The sequence below is a fragment of the Solea senegalensis genome, linkage group LG5 (genome assembly GCF_019176455.1).
Source record: "Solea senegalensis isolate Sse05_10M linkage group LG5, IFAPA_SoseM_1, whole genome shotgun sequence".
Classification (NCBI taxonomy): domain Eukaryota; kingdom Metazoa; phylum Chordata; class Actinopteri; order Pleuronectiformes; family Soleidae; genus Solea; species Solea senegalensis.
The window spans coordinates 4414513-4433101 of NC_058025.1; the positions used below are offsets into that span (position 1 = coordinate 4414513).

At 39.8% G+C, this 18589-nt stretch overlaps 1 protein-coding gene across 1 annotated transcript in view; it reads right to left on the reverse strand.

Moving 5' to 3' along the window:
• LOC122769418 (EGF-like repeat and discoidin I-like domain-containing protein 3) overlaps positions 1-18589 on the reverse strand; it is a 114239-nt gene that overhangs the window by 83366 nt on the left and 12284 nt on the right. The window contains exon 2 of the mRNA XM_044025938.1: positions 2072-2098. Within this exon, the coding sequence (XP_043881873.1) occupies positions 2072-2098 (27 nt within the window). The remainder of the gene's footprint in view (positions 1-2071; positions 2099-18589) is intronic.

Below are 18589 nucleotides of genomic sequence, written 5' to 3' on the forward strand. Positions count from 1 at the left end.
CAACCTACTACTGGTTGGCAAACGTTCAAAGAAAACACAGAGCTACAATAAATTCAAATCATGAGCGCATATACAGAGATATACAAACGAGAGCTAAAGAAAATACAGGCCAAATGCGGTGATGGATGGTCCCGGCTAACGACCCAGACAAAGAACGCAGAGGTACGAAGATTAAAGATACTGTACGCAGACTGTGAAGGAGCAGCTGATATGCTAAACGGCCTCAAACCTGTCACAAGTAATTTGGCCTTACACATCACCCTGTCCTACTTTCTCTTTAAGTCCAGTTCCAGGTCAACGGTCACGAGTTGCACATAATTCAGGTCATTTGCAGAGCCAGTGATTATTTCTTGTGTTTTCTGACATTCTCTCTCTCTCTCTCTCTCTCTCTCTAAGACTGTAAAGATTGATTTCAGTCATTACTAAATGTGTAAGAATGTTAAGGCTAAAATAATAATATAATATAAATAAAAAAAATAAATATATAAAATAAAAATATTCTTCATTTATTTAGAATGTAGAGTTTTCACTTGTTACTTGTTGGTTTATTCATGGGATAAATCAAATAAAAGACTTGATTTCATTCTCTTTTAGTCGCATTGTGTGAATGCACACATGTATTTTGAGCCTTTTAGAGGCTAACATTAAACTGTGCCTATAATAAACATGACATGAGGGGGGGGAAAAAACTCCACAAATGACTATTTCAGGCGCACAAATCAATATTTTACGGCCACAAAATAGTTTAGTTTTATGTCATTTCTCGGGCTCTGTAGTGGGGAAACAATTTATTTTTTTCTAAATCATTTTTCTCAATTATTAAATAAATAAATGATTCTTGTTTAAAACAATTTGATCTCAAATCCTAATAATAATAGTGCACATATTCAAATTCGCGAAAGAGGCAGAGGTGAACTATGAACTATAGGTTTGTATTCAGTTGCCGTATCCCCTGCCCCAGATGTGAAGTGACATTTTAATTACGCCGTTGATGAAGATAAATCAGGTTCTTATTTACCGTTGTCCTCTGTGGACTTGCTTTTGTAATAAAACTCCAATTACATTTACATTTTTTGCCACACAATATGACTATAAATGAGTTTCTATATGGAATTTTCTTCACAGAGTTCACGTACACATTACATTCAGATATTAATGGCGTCCCTTTAAGGATTGTGCTCTACATGAAAGACGGGGAGGTTTTTTTGAGACGCTCTCCTCCCTGGATGCTGGCACGGGAAAGTCATTTTCAAAAGCAGCCCCGGAAATTATGCTAAATACTCAGGTATGCGGGATGTGTCACCGTGAAAAGCCATCAAGCGAAAGCAATCATTTCACCGAATTGACTGTGAAGTTCAGAAAACAATTTCAAAAAATCTGTACCAGAGAGAAAAAGGACAGCGAGAGGGAAAGAGATTTCTTCTCAGACACACTATTAGACGAGGTTAAAATAGAGCTGCCTATGAAATGAACTGCCAAACGATATAATCATAAGTGCTGCTGACCAAGCATGGTCAGCGAATCAATGCAGGAATTAGAATCAGTTATAATAACGAGAGGAAAAGGCTTTAGAAATCAAAATAGCTTTTTCTCTCCACATTAGAGAATAACTGATCATCACCGACACCACAAACTGCAATTATAGACCTTTAGACGTTGAACTATGAAGCCGTTAATGACACATTTATGCTGAGTCATTTCAAGCCATTTCAAAAGCATCAGCCCCCCTGGATTGTATCAGCATATTATCTCCAAATTAGTGCTGGATTAGGATTGGATATTTGTAAATGAAAAACATGACTTCTTCCGCTGTTCTTGGTCTGCGCTGTTGATAAAAAGGGATGTTACGCTAAAAAAAATGCTTTAACATAACAACAGCAAATTATAACATAGCGGGCCGTTGCGCTAAAATGTGCTAGCTAGAACCCTGACAATGAAGAAAAACGCGACGCAAATGAGGGTTTTTTTTTTTTTCTAAAAAAGACATATCGGTAGAGTCATACACACACACACACACTCATACAGACGTTCACAAATGAAGAGGGGGTTACCAAGCATAACAATTTCCCACCTGCTGAAGTTGGTTCCTCACCATCTGCTGCCGTTGAGACGCAGATCAGAGAAAGGTAGAAGGGGGAGGGGGGAAAAAACATTTATATTAGTTTTATCATAACAATGTAGCAGCATTGAGTGCACCAGCTGTTTGCAACACTGCTGATCCGACTAAATTATTTATTGCACTGCACACTTCCATATGTGCAGTCACATTTTCACATGTTATCAGTAAGAGTAAAAGCCAGAGACACCTGCTACCTGTGTGGGGTAAAAAATAATCCCTGCCAACAGGAATAGCTGCTATAACAAAACCTGCCACTGTGTCAGAGCCCCCACCTCCCATTTACACACACACACACACACACACACTGCTACTGTACTGCGTCCTGGTCGGTGGCCTCTGACTAATATGTGTTCATCATTCTGAACCAGTGCAGGATTAAAGCCTGTGGCATCCATCCTTGGTGCCTGAGCCCCATCTGAGCTCCGTGGCTATGATTTGGCTTGTCTAGCATCATTACCACAGCCCTCCGTCTCCATCATCACTTGTAGATTGCTTCCCAAATAATATATATAAAAAAAGGAAAAGTGTCTGGAAGCTGGACACAGCTATCGCAGCGAAACACAAAAGGAGATCAAGTGGAAAAAAACAATTGTTTTATTGTTTATGAGATGTTTTTTCAAAGCCCTGAATGCACAGGGATCTGGGACCTCGCATTATAAATGCATGTTATTGATCAATAGCTAATGATACTGCCTACAATTGACCACACTTGGGTAATTAAAAGTATGACTCAATGTCATGTGCATGTTTTCTATCCACAGCGTTGAATACTGATGAGGTATAAGCACACGAAGACACGAAGGTTTGAGATGCCAACATTTTAATTTCATTTTATTCATAGAAAACTAATTAAGTCTGAGGTCCAATCTTTGCTCAACAAAACATGCACGGAGTAGGTTTTTTCTCTCCTTCACAAACCAAATGTGGGTGTTCTGTCAGGCTGAGTTCCCAATGGTGGTGTTTTTTTTTTAATGTAAAAATACAATTAATCTTTGCAGTGTTCTCTGGGGCATTTTACAAAAACATAATCTAACGTTGTGTTCATTTTACCTACTGCACGTATATGGAGACGTGTTGAGAAATTGTTCAACACCTTCGTGATAAAAAAGAGAAAGAATTGAGTGGAGTCAGAAAGAGTCAAAGCCAACGCACTTCCCCACTTCCTCTAATCTGTTTGGCAGATTAGAGGAACCAGCGTAATCCCAAAACCAAGCTCATTCCACGCTTCACTTATTTTAGTTTTTTTCTCCTATTTTACCATAGGGGTCAAGACGCACACACACACACGTGTGCACGCGTTCACACAATGACACACTCATAAGAGAAAAGAAAAAAAAAACATGCCTCCAGATGCTGACAAGTATTCACCACCCACACACAAACACACATGCGAAGAAGGGAGATATACATAAAAGGAAGTGATTATTTCTGTTTACCCAAGTGTTAGAATAATGACATATACAAGTGCATACATGTTATGTCTTCAATTCACTGGGCTGGCAACATTTATTTCTTGCCTCAGTTGTTGATTATTACCTATAATCCATGCAATTGATATTATGAACAGCTGTGAGGGTATTTCAGGTCATCGCCTGACAAAAAAGAGATAGCGAGATAATCTTATTACAGCAAAGTCGTATGGTTAGTTTACCCACGTGTGACCTTGTGACCGTAACCATTAAAATGAATACAAGATTTCTGATTTCTCATCTTAAATGTGAATATTTTCTGGTTTCTTTGCTCCGTTTGACAAAAAAAACAAAACAAAACAAAAAAAACATGAAAACTGAAAAGACATTTGAGAACATCATGATTTCCAGGTTTGGTAAACAGAGATGTATGAATATGAATATTTTCTATTCTCAGAATGCCAACATTTTCTAATCTTGTCATGCGAAAATGTTCTAATCTCAGAGTGTGACCGTTTTCTAATCACGGAATGTGAGTGTTTTCTAATCTAGGAATGTGAATATTTTCGAATTTCGGCATGTGAAAATTTTCTAATCTCGGAATGTGAACATTTTCTAATCTCAGAAAGAGAATGTGAACGTTTTCTAATCTCGGAATGTGAACATTTTCTAATCTCAGAAAGAGAATGTGAACGTTTTCTAATCTCGGAATGTGACCGTTTTCTAATCTCGGAATGTGACTGTTTTCTAATCTAGGAATGTGAATATTTTCGAATCTCGGCATGTGAAAATGTTCTAATCTCGGAATGTGAACATTTTCTAAACTCAGAAAGAGAATGTGAACGTTTTCTAATCTCGGAATGTGACCGTTTTCTAATCTAGGAATGTGAATATTGTCTAATCTCTGAACGCGAACGTTTTCTGATGTCAGAATGTGAATATTTTCCAATCTCGACATGCGAAAATGTTCTAATCTCGGAATGTGAACATTTTCGAATCTCAGAAAGTGAATGTGAACATTTTCTAATCTCAGAAAGAGAATGGGAACATTTTCTAATCTCAGAATGTGAACGTGTTCTAATCTCTGAAAGTGAATATTTTCTAATCTCTGAATGTGATTTCCAGGTTTATTAAACACAGATTTTTCAACATTTTCCTACACTTGATTGACAAAAGAATACTCGATTAAGTGAGAAAATACTCGACAGATTACTCAATTCTAAAAATAATTGTCAGTTGCCGCTCTACTTGTGAATTATCTTGGGCAAAGCATCAACACTGGATTCTCAGTGATGGTTTTTAGGACCAAGAAACAGCTGAAGTTGCCCAAACAAATCCAGATCTTAGTCAAGGAACAGACATGCATGCAGCAGTCATGTCTTTTTAAACTGCTAAATGACCTGTTTTATTGAGTGTTTTTTTGGGTTTTATCACATATAGTTTAAAAGCTCTTGTTTCTCAGATACCAGCAACATAATGATCAAACACGTGTCCCCTAATTTCTTCATTTGAGCAGTAAACCGTCGCTGCACTGTACATAAAACCCTGCTAATGTAACAGATCTGAAAAAGTTCCCTCCCCATAAATGTTGCCATCAAAGCTAAACCAGAGCTCTACTGTCTCCTGCAGTGGGACCATAAACAGATCTATAACTACGCTTGAAACAATCGTGATTTAATGCTCTGTGCTCTGTGCCATGCTGAGTCTGAGAGAAGGAGAGCGAGATCACATAAACACTCAACACTGTGTTCAAAAACCAAGAATACGTACATCGCGATACGATACGCCCAAGTTTCCCCTCATTCATTTGAGCAGCGCCACCGTGAGGACGGACTGTTTACTTTAGAGCACCTTCCTTTGTTAATTAAATGATTAAATGAATATTTGCCCTGGTTGATAGATGATCATATTGCACAAGGAAGGACAACGACACATCACCAAATTCATATTCTGACCCACGCCTACAGTAGCTGTGAGGATGCACAGCAGCAAACAACTTCAGTTTACCGTCTAAATTATTTAGTAACACGAGTATTCTGCTAAACCCCAAGCAAGAGCTGTGCTTATATAATGCAGTGAATGATTTAAATAGGAGATCGGTGGTAGATGTGTCAATGATTATGGTTATTTTAAGTAATATTACCCATTAAAGCCTCAAAATGTTTTTTTTGGCTGATTTTAACCATGAAATCCATCCAATTTTAGAATGAATTTCAATATCTGGCAGTTATTTACAATTTACTGCATGTTAAAATAGTATATTAACAGTTTATAATGGAGAACAAAACAATTATTTTGGAAAAAACACTAGTTTGTTTGAGTTTTTGTCTCAACGTCCAAGAAAACGGGCCAAAAAATAGAGACTATGTACAGGTGTTTTATCTGGCGACAAAGGCGCTGATTTGCCGGCTTCCTGCAACAAATTACCGTAATAACCACACGTTGGCTTTGACGTGCAACTTCTCAGCTGTCAGAAACCACCGGAAATGTTTCCGACTGCACAAACCGCTGCGTTATTACGGTGACGCAAAGTTGTAAATAGGTAAATAGTCTATCTCTCGCGTAATGTGTCATTTCTAAAATCACTTCACAGAGCAATTTGTAAAACAAACACTTGACATTTGAATGCAGAGAGACTGCGCTAACACATTCGTTAAAAAAAAAAGATGACTTATTTAAATGGCTCCTTCTCCTCCTCCTCCTCCTTCACAGAGAGAAGGTCCTCTCTGTTGCATGATAAGCCTCCATCCTGGGACATATTGGTTTAACCTGACTGACAGCCAAGAGACAGTAATAACCATCCATAATCTAAATGGGAACCAGCCTGCCTGTCCAGCACAGGTCTGATATGACCTCAAGGTGTTGAGCAGAGATACAGGGAACAGTGTGTAGTTAGAACAAGTGCAAAAACCCATACGGAACACACCTACACTGCAGGCACACGTGCACACACACACACATGGAAACACTGGGGCAGCTGTGGCTCAGTGGTAGTGGGAGTTGTCCTCTAACTGGAAGGTAGGGGGCTCAATTTATTTCATCCTCTCTCTCTCTCTCTGCACACCCGTGTGTGTGCGCGGAAGACACTTAACCTCAAATTGCTTCTGGCAGCTGTGCCAACAGCATGTGAATGGGTGTGATTGATGTGTGAGGGGGGGAAGAAACGATGCATATGGATGTGTGTGCGTGAATGAATGGATGAATTACAGCTGAAACAATTACTCGGTTAATACGATGTCTGATTGTTTCAGGTTCTTAAATGTGAATATTTCCGGCGTTCCTTTGCTCCATAGAACGAAGAAATCATTACAAGTGAATCGTTTCGGTTTGTGAACAAAACGAGACATTGGAGAACATCGTCACTTCCACGTTGGACGAACACTGAGCAACCTTTTTTTAAACGTTTTCTGACATTTTACGGACCAAACGATTACTCGACAGATACATTGATTATGAAAACAATGGTTAGGTGCAGCTCTAGCATGAACGTTAGACGTGTCGTCTGGATGAATATGAAGCATTTTAATCTATAATCTTATCATAACCAAGTCATCATAAATCCAGATCATGCAGCGTCAGTGATGAGGAACTGATCAAGTTTCAGTAAAATGAGCAAATTAAGCGTCTCATACTTGTTACGTACTGTCCTTTACAGTGCTTTTTAGAGACTGAAGGGAAAGCAACGTTTCAATCATCCATTTATGAGGTCGATGATATGTAGCCTTTGCATTATACGCCACTGATCACAGTTGCACAAGCTGAGACACACAAAGACTTGCCTATGAGACCTTGTGTTCTCTATCGTCTTGAAGACTTTCCCAGTAAAAGTGTAGCGTGTGCTGTGGTTTGCGTTCAGCTTCTCTCTTTTGTGTGGCAACATTAAAACTCGACCCCACTCCAACTCGAAACAGCTCTGTGTCGCAGCGAACAATGTCAAATAAAACGACTTTTCTCTCAACAAAAGTTGTCAAGATGCCCAAAGTTTTGTTGAGTTCAAAGGGTTTTTCTTCCCTTGTTACCTGCTAATAACAAATATTGAGTGGAAGAGGTTTTAATACCACATTTACGTGGATGTGTACGACACCTACAGTGTGTCACATATTTAAGAATTAGCATCCATTAGTCTAATGTGATGAGGTAAATGCGCCTGGATCACTTTGAGTGGGATGAGGTTAATTGGAATTGTTTGCTTGTTTCCTTTAGCATTAGCATTAACCCTGATCCCCCTGGTTTTGAGGGGTTTGATGCATCAACAACATGAGTCCATGTGTGCCCAGGGTCAAAACCATGATTGCAAAAGTAGCGATTATGACAGCTCATTACAAAGTGGTGGGAGTTTGTTCATGGATTTTATGTTGTTTTTGATGACAGTGACCCACTGTTTTTGTGTTGTTGTTGTTGCTGTGTTGATAAAATGATAATGAATACACTTCATTCAAACCAACGTTTGACATTTTCTGTTTTCTTTTTTTTCAGTGTACACTAACGAGGTAATGTTGTCTTACTAATTAGTTATTTGCAATATGTTTTTTTTTGTTCTGATAATCATGTGATATCGAAGGGATAAGAAATGGCCATGATATTAAACAATAAAATGCAATTGTCTAATGGCGTGTTTTAACCGGCTCGACTCGCCCCGCTTCGCCTCGGCACGGCACGCTTAACTTGCGGTTCCACTAGCCTTGTACCTGGTACCAGGTACTTTTTTTTTGTACCTGCACCGGCGATGTTCCAAGCGAGCTGAGGCGTGACGACACCAGACTGCCGGCCACTGACTGGTCAGAGTGCCGTCACAGGAAGAGACGTCCGACACAAGAATCAAGCCGAGCAATGCCGAACTGTAGATCAGTTAAAAAGACTTAACGATCCTAAAAAAAAACCTGGGTTAATCTCCAACATTTACCAGGGAAACGTCTCAAATCTAATTTAGCGACAGCACTTTTGGTTTGATTTGAAAACCAAATTCAACCGTGCCTTGCCGTGCCGTGCCGTGCCGTGCCGTGCCGTGCCGTGCCGTGGCGAGCTGGGACCACAGACCATACCTGTCATTATTAGCTGGAGAGTGACACCCTGTGATTTGATGGCTCTGTAAACCGTATCGCTCTCACCTTCAGGGCCAGTCGACATATGACCAAGTCAAAAACAATCCAGATAATGGCTCGTATTTCCCATTTAGCTGTGTAGCATTAGGAGTGACAGTTGGCTGTCACTGTTAATGCTGGCAGCTCAGACAGCACTCTCTGGGGCTGACAAATCCAGTTTGTGTCTGTCAAGTGTCTCTGGCTATGAATCTCAAGCAGCGGAAACTTTGGCTGGAAGTTTTCCTGCTACTTCCGCTACCATGTGGAAGCGCGTACGCGTTGCAAGCGTTTTTAATGACACGGTAGCTTGGAAAGAAAAAAAAAAGAAGAGACAGAATCCAAGAAATCATCGCAAGCACCAGTTTAATTTGCCACAGGACTGCATTTAATTACTGTGATTCAAGTCACAGTTTAAAATGTTCCATGTGTTTTCAGCCATAAATGGGAGGCATTAACTACCACTATCAACTCGCCAGGCAGCTGCAGAGAAGGAAACGGCATCAGCCGCAACAGACAAAATGAAATGGTCATTTTAGGTAAACGCTATCATTAATAATTAAAAAGAAAACACAAATAGTCAGGCTTCTTTCTTTCTTGGAGCAAAACATGAGCAATCTGTGTAATTGTGCTACACATTAGCGGCACATGCACTACATCACGTTGGCGTTGTGCTTCACACATCACCTTGAGCAGATGCTCACCACACAAAAAGAACACCCGTAAAAGTGATCGTTGCATCATCGCGTTGGCTTATTAGCATTAAATAATTGTGCTGTGGAGTGGGTGGCTAACTGTGAAATTACCCACAAACACAATACCAGCAGTCGTTGCGGCAGCGTCGTTGATGTTCTCCAAGTGCAGTGGTAAACGCTATCTCTCTCTGTAAGTTAATAACCTATCAATCCTCATGTTCCTCGTTTGTCAGCGGAAACATTAGTGTCGAGTGCACGCTGAACGAGACTTAAAATAAACATGACTGCTATGTGGTTACGCAGTATATGCTCAGTTTTTTGTGTCCGTTTTCCAATATAATAACACACAACCGGAGCAGTATATTAAGGGACCATTTTGGGCTGCTCTATCAAACAGTGAAGTGTTATATGTTTCCTAATATTAGGTTATTAAATTTTAAAATTGGAGGCAGTAGAACGAGTTTAATAGTCTAGTTTCTATAGGGCGGCAAATAACAAATAAACACGGTATGACTTGAGGCATGAAGGTAATAAATAAATAAAAAAGTATGAACCCTCTTTCCAGAAGGAAAATGAATCAGCCTATTTGTACACATATATCAAACTAAACACTGGAATATATGACACAGACATTAGTCTGTGACAACATATTTACAATATTTAAACGATGACAGCTTTTGTAAGGGTATACAGTGTTATTCCATCACAGCAAAACAACTCAAATAACATAAATAGAGCTGCAACTAACGACTATTTTCATAATCGACTAATCTTGTCCATTATTTCCTTAATGAATCAAGGAATCGGTTGGTCCATAAAATGCCAGAAAACGTTAAAAAACGTCGATCAGTGTTCATCAAACCTGGAAATGATGATGTTCTCGAATGTCTTGTTTTGTCCACAAACCAAATAGATTCACTTTTCATGATTTCTTTCTTATATGGAAGCAAATATCTACATTTAAGAAGCTGAAACAATCAAAAATCATGTTTTAATTCCGAAAAAAGCTTCAGAACTTGATAATCAGTATAACTGACGAGCCATTTAGTAATCGATTAATAATTGATTCATCAAGTCATTGTTTCAGCTCTAATCATAAACCATAAAAGCGTGTAAAATCCACAACATCACATCACTATACAAGGTAGATTATTGTGTGTGTGTGCGTGATTCGTTCAGTAAATCATCTTATTGCTTAGAAAACAAAAAGAAGCAGGTGGAGCAAATGTCGTTAAACACTGCAGGCATATCTCAGACATACACGTGTGCTATCGACACAAAATCAATGAGTTTACTGTTCATTAGTGTACAAAACCAAGCATACGCCATGTTCTCAATAGTGCTAGGGCCAAACATTGATTGCAGATACACTATAGGAGGCAACATTCAGCATAAACAAACAAAAAAACATCAATATAATAACCAATGAAGGGATATTCAAGTTGTGGACAGACGGATCCATCTGGGAATGAAAACTCAAACGCGGGTGCGCGTCATCCAGTCGAGAAATCTTTTCATTTGTAGATGAATAATTGCAATTCTCCCAGAAATAACTCCAAACTGCTTGCTGCTCTGTTTAATGAGCAACAACCACATGACCCCGGAAATGAGGCTGATATGCACATGCAGCGGTGCATATGCAAGGGTTCGCTTCTATTCCTATAGCATGATTTAATGTTACAGTTACCTTGTAGCCCACACGTCTACAGTTATAGATTTATTGAAAGCATATGAAAATACTGGCATTGCATCAGTGAGGGTAGGAAGAACCGACAACGTCACTTCAGTCCTTTTTTATTATGCCAATCCAACACAGATTTAGCAAAAATAGAAGATTCCGTCACTGTCACAATTACCGACTCATGTATATCAGTCAAATTCAGCTCAAATGCATAAACAAAAGCAAAAATGGAGCTTTGGAGTGCTCCGGCACACTGACCCCATTATGTAGCACAAGCACCAAAATGTTATGGTAATTTTCTGCCTCTTTTGGGTCGCAGACCACCGTTTACTTGAACGATGAGAGGGAAATTGAAAAGCTTAACTCCCGCTGTCTGTGTACAGGCTTTGACTGACAGTGAGCGAGTGAGAATTCACAAAGTACTTTTCGTTCTCCCGTCACGCGTAAAAGACAAGAACGTGCACCGACGCATGATACCACGTCAAACTGTCAGAATAAACACCTTTCCTGCCCTTTAATTGGATGCACCTGAATCAAACACCTACCCGAGCTACCACCAGTATTCAAGGATCAAGTTCTCACATGATTATCTGACACTCACAGTGTGACGCATATTGAATTCCCTTCTGAAAGTATACTTTACATAATAAATGGCACGGCTCACAAAGCTTTAAGTTAGCTGTTTAAATAGAAATAAAACTATGGGGGGTTTATTTACGAGACACGGTTGTGCAAATTAAATGTGTTGTTGTTAAAATGTCGGCATGAATATTCGAGCAATATGCATCCCCGCTTTATATTCAACATATATCAACAGAGAGAAATGGTTCATGCAGAGGTTTGGCTCACACACAATGTTAGGTACAGAAAAGGAAAACCAATAAGGGCTTTGCAACGATTACTCGATTAATCAATTACAAATTAATTGTCAACTCTCCTGATAATCGATTAATCGGTTCTCGAGGGTTTTTTTTTTCTACATACAAGCTTTATGATTTTTCAGCTTAAATGTGAATATTTTCTCTGGTTTCTTTTCTCCATTTGACAAAAAAAAAAAAAAATCATTAAAACTGAAAAGACATTTGAGAACATCATGATTTCCAGGTCTGAAAAACACTGATGTATGAATGTGAATACTTTCTAATCTCAGAATGTGAATACTTTCTAATCTTGGAATGTGAACGTTTTCTAATCTTGGATTGTGGACATTTTCTAATCTTGGAATGTGAACATTTTCTAATTTTGGAATGTGAACGTTTTCTAATCTTGGATTGTGAACATTTTCTAATCTCTGAATGTGAACGTTTTCTAATCTTGGATTGTGAACATTTTTCTAATCTTGAATGTGAACGCTTTTCTAATTTTGATTATGAACATTTTCTAATCTTGAATGTGAACGTTTTCTAATCTTGGATTGTGAACATTTTCTAATCTTGGAATGTGAACGTTTTCTAATTTTGGATTATGAACATTTTCTAATCTTGGAACGTGAATGTTTTCTAATCTTGGATTGTGAACATTTTCTAATCTTGGAATGTCAACGTTTTCTAATCTTGGATTGTGAACATTTTCTAATTGAACGTTTTGACATTTTATGGACAAAAGAATACTCGAATAATCGAGAAAATAATCAACAGATTACTCAGTATACCTCACTGTACATATAATGCACCTACTTGAAACTCGAGTTTTAAAACAGAAACCTGGAACATGAAGAAAGCGTCTTCCATTGTGCGTCTCCTTCTCCACCAAATGACAAAGAACCCAAACTTGAAAGCGTAAACTGAAACGCTGTTTCCTCACAACAGAGCGTCTATAGTGTAATTTGTTCACATCAAAGACGAGAGGAGAAAACACAGACTCATCCCAATGTATTCCACATTGTTAGTGTAGAAAGGGAGGAGGGGTGCAACGCTGCCTTCTCCTAATTGGATGTAATAGCTACAGGGAATAAACTCACTCAGGCCTCTGGGAAGGGGGAAAAAAAAGCCAGCGAGAAGAGAGAGAGAAAAGATGTTTAGAGAGGTATAAAATCGCTAAACATCCGTGGAAGAGTAGAAGGAGAAGCGGCAGACAAATGCACAGCATATACTGTTCGGAGGCAGCTTTATAGAGGAATGTGGGCTGGAATTAAGAGAGTGCCAGAGAGGAAGATTTTGAAATGCGTGTCCCACACGATGAAATTGGTTGCGATAACAGGGAGTAAGATAGTGATGTCATGTCTGCGAAAGATTTATGGAGGACCACGTCCACGAGAGAACAGGTCAAGGTCTTTTGTTCCGGGGGCATTTGACGATCAAAGGAACCGTAGGCGCTCCGGTGAAGTCTGTCAATTGCTTGAGAGCAGAGCTTTTAAAAGCCACCCCTCAATGAGCTGAAGAGAGGTCTGTCATTGGAACAGAAGCAGAATGAACTTCAGAATATTAGACTTTTAAAAGGCGTCCAACCAGGAATTTTCCTCATTTCTAAAAAGTTCAGAGCAGCATTTACAGCAGCACTTTCAGCCTTAAGACCTTTAATCTCAGTGGGACTGTGATTAGTGATTTTGCTCAAAGCTGTGAAATAAATTTTTAGTGAGCTGAGATGATTTTCTTGTTGTTGCTGATGTTACTGGTCTGCTCTTTGTGTACAGACGAGGTGGAACTCTGTCAAGCAATACTATCAGACCGGAATGACGCAGAGTTACAGCTGCAGCACGGGGGGGCAAGAAGCACTTATCACCGTTAAACTGCTTAAAGAACAGTTTTTTTAAGCAGGGAAATCCACTCCAACCTGTATGGAGATGTCTGGCTTCACTAGCTGTTGCCTCTGTCTCTCTCTCACTTCCTGAGTGCAGCACATTCACATGTCTGGACAACAAATTTGACAATGGTTTGCATGTAACAGACATCAGATTGCGCACTACATTTTTAACTTTTGAGTCACTGACCATAGAAGTGTCCCCTTCATGTATAACCGACATTGTTGGGGAAAAAGAGAAAGAAAAAAAGACTCCCACCCTGAAAAGGTTTGCAGTTCGTCATGATTTCGATGACAGTAATAGAGTGGGAAAAAATATGTGGGATCTGCCAGTAAGCTTTGCACAAAGACTGGAGATGTAGGAGTTTATCACACATAGAACAATCTTTTGTTTCTTCTCCATCGCGGTCCCAAACACTCTGGAATACAACGCACGCTTTGTGAATGCTTAACCAAAAACCTACAGCAGTTATGGCTGAGGATCAGCACCCGTAATCAGTATGTTGTGGTTGAGCTTTGGTCACTGTGAGGTTAGAGGCTTCACCCGAAAGCAATCTTCACCTCAAAGCACACACACACACACACAGAAACTCATCTCTTTTGAGACCTTGTCAAAAAGAAATATGTGTGTGTTGCCACAAAAGCCACCAACCAAAGCACTCAAAGGGGGTGGGAATCTTTCTTCCCAGCCAGAGGTATCCTGCCCTCTCAGGTCCGAGTAAACTCAAACCGCTCTCTCACGGAAAGGATTTTCATCATTTAAAGACCAGCTTCCACAGCTCCTCGCACTTCTTACTCAGTGCAAACTAAATTTACTTTTCAGACAGTCTCTGCTGAGATATACAGCGTTCCCTCTGGACTCATATTCACACAGATAAGACCGTCGAGCTGAGAGTGCACGGTGTGGTTAAGACCTGTACTGTACTCGATGGGAGAGAAATAAATAAAATAACACTGGCATCACGGGGGGGATTTCAATAAAAAAGGGAAAAAAAGAAGAAAAGAAAATGGCTGGCTAACTTCTTTCTTGTCTCTAGCGTAAAGGTCTCTATCCTTGTTAGTAACAAGCCGGTGCCCCATTCTGTCCTCTATTGCTCTCATTACTGTTCATCCTGTCTCAACTCTAAGTCATGCAGAGGTGCACAGAGGGATTTCTTTTTTTCTTCTGAGGGAAAGATCGATACTTCTCCTCATAATGGGCCAGGGGCAGCGATAATGCACCAAACCCAGGGCAAGGGGGGGGTTCACAGGACACTGCAGCAACAAGGGGTCCAAGGACTGTCTCAGTGTCACAGTTCACTTAGATGCACACAGACGGTACATGTGAAATAAAATAATACACGACAGGGCAGTTGAAATGCTGCCATAACAAGTCATGACACATCATGATTAGATTCAATAGCACCGTTCAATAAGTGATACGGGGTTAATTATTCACTGCTAAATACATGTAGTATTAAAAGACTGCTTTTGACTCTCGTTGGTGCAAATGAGACAGGTAATCTTAATCTACCGTGACACCAGAGGCTCCATCGATTTATGGAATTATTCGGCAGGTAAGGGCAAACCCTTGGGGCAGTCATTTTCATTGCGTATACTGTACATCTCATTGTGCATGTGATCATGTCTCTGCACTGTCGTCTCCATGATTCTGTACTCAACGCTGACCGTTTTATCACTTTAAGTCTGAACGAACGGGGGACTTTTCTTTAATCCAGCCGATCAAGGACAACAAGCCGCCTGACATCAACTATTACCGTGACATACGCGATACGATATGTAAAGCACTGACCACAGTGCAGGTTTTATGATTTGCATCAAATATATGCTGCAGGAAATCATGTAAATTCAAATTACACTGTATAAAAATCTATATAAAGGCTGGTTTTCCCTCACAGCATCTCGTGAACGTGGTGCCCTGCTGTTAGCGGCACACGAGACCCCCGCCATCGCTCCAGCTATAGCAAACTCACAGGCAGCTCACACATCAAAGTTAGGTTTATTTATTGCACAAAGCCAGTGTTACAATTTTAAAAAAAGGGGCTTTAGATGTTTTTGTTTTGTCTTTTTTGAGCACAAACTCAAGAGAACGCGGATCTTGACACTCGGATATTCATTTTTGAGGCAGATTGTATCGCTCGGTACAGAGATAGTTAAATGTGAAATCGATTCTCAGTCGTAACAACCGCGTTTCATTCTGAATAAACATTTTTCTTCTGCTCAACTGTCTCAACAAGGAAAGAAAAGAAAAGAAACACTGGCTGAAGATCCTGAAGCTTTTTAGCACCACTGATTAATGAGCTCCACACATCTAACATGTCACACTTGTTTTTTTTTTTTAATCTACCAACGGGCTAAATATAATGGTACGTTAATCAACAAGGAATGCAATAGATTCACAGTTTGTTAACACCATCACCCTCCCTGAAAGTGATGAGAGTGAGTCACACACACACAGACACAGCCTTCAGCTCTCCATCATGAACTTTCACATTAAATAAAAAAATAATAATGAAGATAATCCTCCTCAGACTCTTGTAGCATGTCCCAATAGTCTTTAACTTGTCTCCTCTGTTGGTTGCAAGCTGCTTCTGTCTATAACCGGCCCCCCCCCCACACACACACAGCAGAATTATGTTCCTGGACTAGTAAATCACCATGTCACAGAGGAACAGTATAACATTAAGGCATTGTGATGGATGGTGTTAATTAGTGTAATTCATAAACATCTTATTTAAGGCTCCAGCTAATTAAGTGCCAGCAAAAGCTCATTTGAATTAGTAATTCGCAACATAATTTGCATTAGTCCCATTACACGAGGAGGGTAATGGCATTTTCGGTTTGTTTTTAACGTGACATTTCATTGTGAATGGTTCTATTTACCAAACATGTGCGAATGATGTTAGCAGAACAGCTGTTATAATTACATGAGGAACATTTAAGCTTGTGAATCTTTCCCCTGATAAGTACGGAAGAACGATAGGGCCACATTTACAAAAAAGGAAAAAGAAAACAGCATCAATTCTGAGATGAAGTCAGAAATTATGAGATTAAAGTCCGAATTCTGAGATTAAAGTCAGAATTCCAACTTTTTTCATCAGAATTCTGAGATTAAAGTCAGAATTCTGTCTTTAATCTCAGCATTCTGACTTTATTCGTGCTGTTTTATTTTATTGTTTTCACATGTGGCCCTAATACTCTTCCGTAGATAAGTACTGCTAGACTTTACACCATAGGTCTAAAAATTGGTGTGACATTGCACATCAAGCTAATATGTGCTAAGGTGTGGAGGGAGTGGTATCTGTGTGTGGGAGACGTGATTGACGCCTCCTTTCTCCAAACATCGACTGGGCAGCTGGCGCCACAGCTTTTGGCTCCGTTCACAACATGCCTCCATCTCCGTCTTCTCTGCCCCCTCCACACCACACCCATCCACACAACACGCTCATAACAGATGCCCTACTTTACTCACGAGCCGGGGAAAAAAAACCTTGCTATAGCCTCATTACAAACTTAGGTCCCTCCCATCTTTTGCCACCCCCCCCTGTGAAGCTCACAGCTCATCTGAATCTGAACATTAACCGTGGAAGAGTGAGACGTCTATGATGGAGAGGGATGAGAAAATGCATTTTAGTCGAAAAAAACTGTGTCACTTGCTCATGTGACTAATGCATATTCAGAAGCACATGAAGGCATTTCTGTGACCCTGTTCGTTAAACGTTTGCCTCATTAGCCCTCTTGTTGTCACAATGTTATTTCCGTGTGGCATTTTAAATAAAAAGGGAAACGACGCCACACAGAATGCGACTGAGCAATATAGGGTTCACAAAGAACTCGCCAGTTTGGAAAATTCAAATGCTTAAGTCTTTTTCTGCCGTGTTTTTTAAAAGCGTGCGGAAGAGATAAAGTGACGCACACAAAACCGGGGGAAAAAAATCATTTCACTGAAGGGTTCCATTGTTTGGCCTCACAGTAAAAGAAACATGTAAGAAAAATACAAAAACAATCATCAATCAAAACCACAATAGTGTGAAGATGAGAAAGGCAGTGGGAGCAGTTTGTCTATGTTGAAATTGACTAAACAGAACAAAAGCTTTCCAAGTCAGAGCTGCTTTTTTTTTTTTTTATCTCTATATTTTCCTCGTTTGAATATTAACAAAACATAACATTTAAAAATAACACTTTAGCGTACTAGCCTACTTTGTGTTGTTTGATTTTATGGCTTAAACAAAGACAGACATCAGCTGAGCCAACTGTCTGCCGCTGCCATCTATATACTGAACAGACGACTATGAGACGTGTATTGATCCTCTCAAGAAAGTGACTAGGTGTTCCTGAACAAAATGTCAAACGGTTTCTTAAAAAGGACTTCTGAATGCATACCACAATACTTAAAAAATGCTCAAAACACTCCAATGTGGACAGGTGCTGTCAAAGACCCGCGCGACCCTGATGGATTTAACAGCCAGGCAGCAGAGCGTCTGCTCTTTTCTACAGAACCAATCCCCGCGGGCATTTACAGTGACAATCTGTAACAGACAGGAAACACGTCACACGCTGATAGGCTCCCGCTCTCTGTTAAAGCGTGATATGAAAGACGTGCACTTCATGGCTGTGACTTAATGATGAAATTGTCACTCTCATGCATGCAGCTGTGTTCCTGACATTCTGCCACTCACCCCACGTAATTAGAGGATCAGTGTGGCGAAGAAAGGAAAAAAACCTTAACGGTTGGATCTGTTATGACACATCTAGTGGGCCTTCAGGTCAACAAGACTCCCCACCACGCTAAAAAAAAACACTTTTTTTATATATAAGAATAGCAAACACAACAACAAAGAGGAAGGTGAGCAGAATCACGACAGAAT